Raw genomic sequence first — 6,533 nt, forward strand, 5'->3', positions numbered from 1 at the left:
ACAGATTCATAATAAAATGTTGGACAATTTTATCCTTAGTCAATTTAAAAAATTCCTAAATCTACCCTCTTCCTTACTTTATCCATTTTCACTTCTACACCGTCATTTTCTTCATCTTTCTTCTCTTCCAAACCATGTTATCTTCCTGAATTCATGCCTCTACAAGAATTATTGTCGCTTCTCTGTCAAAATTGTTGCTCCTCCTCCTCCAAAACCGTTGCCGCCTCCTCTACTGGAACCGCTGCCGCTGTCTCTCTCAAAATCGCAAAGCCATCGCTACCAGCCTACCACTGCCTCTGTCAAAGTTGCCACTGTTTCCTCTCCCAGTTTAGCAGATCGAACTATTCGTGCCTTTTCGAGATTCGCCACCGCTCCTCTCCCAGAATTGCAGAATTCTTCTCTTCGCCTATGCCTGAACTATCATTGTCGCCAGCTTTGCCAGAACCACCACTGCTATCTTTTGAAATTGCAGAATCGTCGATGCAGTCACTTAAGCTAGAATTAGTGCGCAGTCTCTGCCAAAAATGCTTCAATCTTTGCACCCTGCCAGATCTGTCTTTCTACTTCCACTCCTGTTTTCAACTTCATTTTCTCCTTGATTTTCTGTTTTTTTATAGAAAAAATTATATATTTAATTTTTTATTTAATTGAATTTTGATTGATATTTATTATATCTATGTCGTTCTATTTTAATTAAATTTTTTATTAATTTAAGAGTTATTAATGGTAACAGAGAATTGGTGGTGGTGGTGGTTTAGAGAGTAGTGGAGAAAAAATAGGGTGGTAGTAGTATTTGTGATCAGGATAATATTGAAATTTTTATATAATTGTAATTTATTATTGTGTCTCTGTATTTAATTATCAAACAACTTAAAAATTTTGTGTTTCATTATGTCTATGTCTTCAATGTCTATATATTTGTGTCTATGTCTCAGTCCATTCATGAACCAAACGCAGCCAGATTGATCGTGGTGCAACACGTTCCCGGTTGCGGTGCAATATTTCACTCTTTTCCTCATCAATTTCCTCCACCATCTCCACCAAATAATTCAACCGGTGTCTCCATCGTCACTTCTCCACCACGCGGGCCGCTTTTTCTGCACTAAGAAGCTGCCGTTGGTGCAACATATTTCCGGTTGCGGTGCAAGCTTTTACGCTTTTCATCATCAATTGTCTCCACCGTCTACATCAAATCATTTAACCCGTCGCTCTGTCGTCGCTTCTACACAGTGCGTGCCGCATTTCCTCCACAAAGAAGCGGCCGTCGTGGCGCAAAGCTTCCGTAAAAGAATATTCTCCATGGACCTTTCAATCTCGGAAGGCGAATCGAATAGCACATTGATCAATACTAACAAAGGTAATAAAGAATTGAGTGTTGATAAAATTGTTACTCAAGAGGGGTCTAAGGTATATTGTATGTTGTATGTTGTATAAGTTAGTTTTCAATTGCATGAAGTTTTATGAGAATGTGACCTGTGAATGTTTCTCATTCATGGTATTTAGATGTTTTTTAAGTTTATTTATTTGAAAAAATCTGGTACACTGATGTGGTTAGTAGACATATTAATAAAGTATGCTTATAATTGAAGATAGCATTCATTTGTATACTTGTAAGTTATAATGTGTGACATCAATCAAATAAGATCCCTAAAGGCTATGCTTAACTTATGTCATTGACATAAAATGGTCGAGAGAGAGACATAAATAGTGGATACTGGATTGGGGAGAACACATGTAAAATCTTTTTGTTCAAAGACAAAATTTTTTATATTTTATATTCTTTTTAAATGTGTGAATAGAAAATATCCATTTCTATGCTGTTAATTGTTATTTCTATATCACAATTCATGCCATCAATTAAATATTATTGATGATGCATTGATGCGTAAGAGAAATTTTATGAAAATGTATGATGTAAATGTTTTTTATTTATGGTAATTAGATGTTTTTTATATTGATATTTTTGGAAAAATTTGATACAGTAATGTGATTAGTTGAAATATTAATAAAGTATGCTTAATTCCTATATGTATTTCCTTCTATTTTTTTATATGATTTATTGGATTGCTTCATTATATAATAAATAAGTTTATTAAAGTTTTTTTTGGATGGTCTTTAACTCAAGTCTAATTTAACTCAGATGCCTCGAGAGTCGAGAGTGTAGACAGTACCCGGATCAGTACAGTTGTTGTCCTTTTATGTGTTAGTAACCAAATTTATGAATAACACCAACACGAGCCACTGAGTCAACACAAAGAAAGGAAAAGAAAATGGTAGTAACAATCGATCGTTCTTACACGATTACCCCCTCAGATTCCTCTTCCACTACAATAATCCCTTTGTCACACTGTGATCAAACCAAGCTTCCAAACCATGGATCCCAACTTTCTCTCTACACCACTTCTAATTCCTCTTCTTCAACGGAAAATTTCAGAGCCTCACTCAGCAAAGCCTTGAATCTCTACTACCCTTTAGCCGGTAGACTCAGATGGATCCATGGCGGTCGATTACAACTTCTCTGCAACTCAAAGGGCGTCACACTATTGGAAGCCACGTGTCACGATAATCATACAACCTTGGACATGCTTCTCGAAAACCTTGATAACAATGTTTTGTTGGAACAGTTTTTGCCCAAGGTTGACTATAGCGTTGACCGTATTGACGACATGCCGTTGATGGCGGCACAATTCACGAGGCTTCCGGGCAACGGCGTCGTTTTGGGGATGATTATTTGTCGTGCTGTGGTTGACGGAGCGGCTCTTGGGAATTTCATGACTTCATGGTCAAAATTGGCGAGAGGTGAAGATTTGGATTCGAGTTTGGTTCCGTTTTATGATCGAGGGCTGTTGGATTCGCTTGGTGTGAGTGTGGGTCCAAGATTTGAACATGCTGAATTTCTAACACCGCCACTTTGGGAAGAACAAAAAGAAGAAGAACCACAAGAGATTGAGCTTGCTACTGTTGTGTTGAAGCTCACCAAAGGCCAAGTTGAGATGCTTAAGAAGAAAGCTTATCATGATGGGGTTAAAGGTTTAAAAATAATCAACTACTATATATATTTTATATTTTATACATCTAGTAGGATTATTTTTTATTATCAAATTTTAAAAAATAATTATTTTTTGTTAATGGAATGATTTGATATACATAATTGGATGTAGTTTTACATCAAAATTAAATTTATAACTCATATTTTAGGGTTATCATGACTGTAGTAAAGGTATAATAGTCCAATCAAAAGAACAGAGAATTTAATTTTGCAAATAACTATTTACTTTTAAATATTTATATTAACTAAGAAAATCATTGAAAATAATTGAAGTTGAACAAATTTAAAAAAATACTTTACAAAATTATTCTACTAACATCTCTTTTCTAACAAGGGATATAGTTATAATTAAGAAAGTTGGTTAAGTTTTCTATGATATGCTCCCCTATGTTCAGTGTTGTTAGAGATACGGATTGCAATCAGCAAGTTATGTTCTCTATATTCATTGTTAATTCACAGTTCCATTAATTTTGCATGTTTCAGATGGCTTTGGCAATGGTTCAAACTCATCAAATACACTTTCTTCAAGTAGGCCTTACACTAGTTTTGAGGTCATAAGTGGTCACTTATGGAGGTGTATTTGCAAGGTGAAGAATGAGGGTAATTGGGGCCAGAAAACAAGGGTATGTGCGTTGGTCAATTGCAGGAACAGATTTAAACCAAATCTTCCTCAAAGTTATTTTGGGAATGCAACATTTCCTACCGTGACACCAACATGTTGCTTCGATGATATTGTTCACAAGCCTCTAGGCTATGCCATTCAGAACGTGAGGAAAGCGATTGAGCGAATGAATGATGAGTATGTAAGGTCTGCCATTGCTTACATTGCTAATCAGAAGGACATGAATTCATTGAGGCAGAAGTTGTATAATCTTGGAGGAGGAAAATCCAGGGTGAACCCGAATATGTATATTGTGAGTTGGGCTAACTTTCCTTTTTATGAAGCGGATTTCGGGTGGGGAAAGCCGGTTTGTTTGGTTCCGGGAAGCATAAATTCGGATGGGAAGGTTTTCATTATGAACAATGGAAGTGGTGATGGCTTCATTGTTGCTACTTGCTTGCAACAATCCCTTGTGGATGATCTGAAGAAGCTCTTTTATGAGGATATAGAGGAGGTATATCCTAACTCCAAATTGTGATGACATTTCAACTATGGATTTTCATGCACTTTATTCTTAATTATGCTTTGGTATGAGTTCTGAGAGATGGTTGATGTTTTTCTTGACTTGGATTTAATGTAGCACATATTAAGCCATACAAATTAATGAAATTATGGATTTCAAAACAGAATTTGTTTATATTAGAAATAGATTTGAAGGCAAAGATCAACACTTCATGAGAAATCTAACTATAAGTCTTAAAGGTGATTAGTGCTCACTAATTAAAGAAACTATTTGCCTAACTCTCCAATATTGGCAATATTTTGCCACAAATACTTTTCACATTTTTTATAGTTTCCTTTGACTTGTATTTATAGAGTTAAGCCTATTAAAGAGATGTTGTAAACTTTTTTTTATATTATTGTGAGCTGATTCCTTAAAAGGTCTAGGAAATACAATTTTTTTTTTTCTGGTACATCTTTAGCAAATATGCTAGTCTTTTTTTGCAATGGCATAGTGGATAGCGAAAACAAGTTCTCAATGTCCTAAATTGTTGTGCATGCTCACACTTTTGGAGCCAAGGATATTTGAAATGAGTACCATTCTAAGATTATGGGTCATATTGTACCTTGCTTTGGAGGTCCAAGAATTAAGCTTAAGTTTGCTTTTGAGATTGGTACATAACTCATATTTGTGTTTTGAGGTGTTTTAACTTTGATGTTTGAACATTAATTTTGTTTTACCCTTTCCAACAGAAATTCTCTAGCACTTTAGAGATTGAGCAAACTTAATAACAGATTAATAAAAATTTTAAGGTTATATTTTTTATTTCTGAATATCAAAACTCATTCCGATATATGGAGCTAACAATCTCTCGTTTTGATGATGACAAACCAAATATAAATATAAGAATTTCATTTATTTTTCAGAAATAGAGTTGACTACCGATTTGTTACTTGAAAGATTCTAGCGCGGATAAAAAGGTCTCCAAATGATGTTATCGACAAAACAATTCTTAAATTATTTGAAAATACAATAAAAATAACCAATAAATATTATGTTTTTTTATAAATGACAAAAAAAACTTTTGTATTTAGCAAATAATTTACCTATTTGATCCGAATTTTTGTGGCAACATTTGAATAAATATTTTTCAAAACAATTTGATCTAATCTCTAAAATATTTTTTTTAGAATATATACTTAATATTTAGTTTTTTTGTCGTGTTTTAAAATTTTTAAATATTTGTTATTAGCATCGTTTGAACGTCTTGAACGCCACATTGTTATGTTTGGCAATTTTTTGAAACTCCTAACTCAGAATTGCTTTCACCTGTGAACGTACGTTCACGAGAAGCTAAAAATTCAAGCTTCTGCGTTCACGTTGGAAAAATTAATGACCGTTGGAAGAGTTAGGTAACAAATTTATTTCATATCTACCAACTGTACCCTTCCTTTCTTCTATAAAAAGGATGCCCATAACCACATAATTTCACACAGTAGTTGTTCTTTCTATGTTCTTAGTTACAAAATTTTTTTTATCAAACTCTTTCAGATTTGTTTTCATCACTGCTAAGGTAAAGATTTTAATTTTCTTTTTAATATTTTTTAGTTCTTTCTTTCATATTTTAATTTTTATGTTTTTTATTGTATTTTTTATTTATATGATAAATATTTTTCATATTATTTTTTTAGTGTTCTGATGTTATTTTTTTAATTTTCTATTGTTATATTTTTATTTTTTTATTTATATGACAACTATTGTTGATATAAATTTTATTTTTATTAATTTTTATTATGTTTTGTTTATATAAATTATTTTTTCTATTCTTTATTGTACTATATTTATGTTATGTATAAAATTTTTTATTTTTTTATTTGATTATATTCATATAAATTTTATTTACTTTTTATTATAATTTTTTTGTTCATATGATATATATTGTTGGTTGTAATTATTATATACTATGTTTGTATAATTTTTTTTGTTTTTGTCTTTTATTTTTATTGTACTTTATTTGTTTTTATTATATAGCAATTATAAGTAATAAAAGAGTCATAAATAATAAAAAATTATAGTCTAAAATATACTAAATTAAACAGTACTCACGGAACTAAAATAAATTATAAAATCTTTTCTTTTTGTTTGACATTATAAAATGTATAGTACTCTCTTTTATATTTTTATTTCTTATTATTTTTTAGTTTATATGAATTTTTTTTATCCTTTACTGTTCTTTATGTTTAATATGTAAGGTGTCTTTTTTATTTGTATTTGACTTTGTTCTTTTTTATTTTTTACTTATTTTTATCATTAGCCTTTTTTATATTATTTTTCAGTGTTGTAATCTCTCATCTCTCAGGTATGTTATTAATTTTTTTATG

The 6,533-nt window shown here is 31.6% G+C and overlaps 1 protein-coding gene across 1 annotated transcript; it reads left to right on the top strand.

The window, feature by feature from the left end:
* Window positions 1-2,149: 2,149 nt before the first annotated feature.
* LOC107494461 (spermidine hydroxycinnamoyl transferase) lies at window positions 2,150-4,339 on the top strand. Its single transcript, XM_016115495.3, has 2 exons — window positions 2,150-3,030; window positions 3,533-4,339. The coding sequence occupies exons 1-2, from the start codon at window positions 2,271-2,273 to the stop codon at window positions 4,186-4,188; spliced, it is 1,416 nt and encodes a 471-aa protein (XP_015970981.1). The 5' UTR covers window positions 2,150-2,270; the 3' UTR covers window positions 4,189-4,339.
* The last annotated feature ends 2,194 nt before the right edge of the window (window positions 4,340-6,533 follow it).

The sequence above is a fragment of the Arachis duranensis genome, chromosome 6, assembly GCF_000817695.3.
Source record: "Arachis duranensis cultivar V14167 chromosome 6, aradu.V14167.gnm2.J7QH, whole genome shotgun sequence".
Classification (NCBI taxonomy): domain Eukaryota; kingdom Viridiplantae; phylum Streptophyta; class Magnoliopsida; order Fabales; family Fabaceae; genus Arachis; species Arachis duranensis.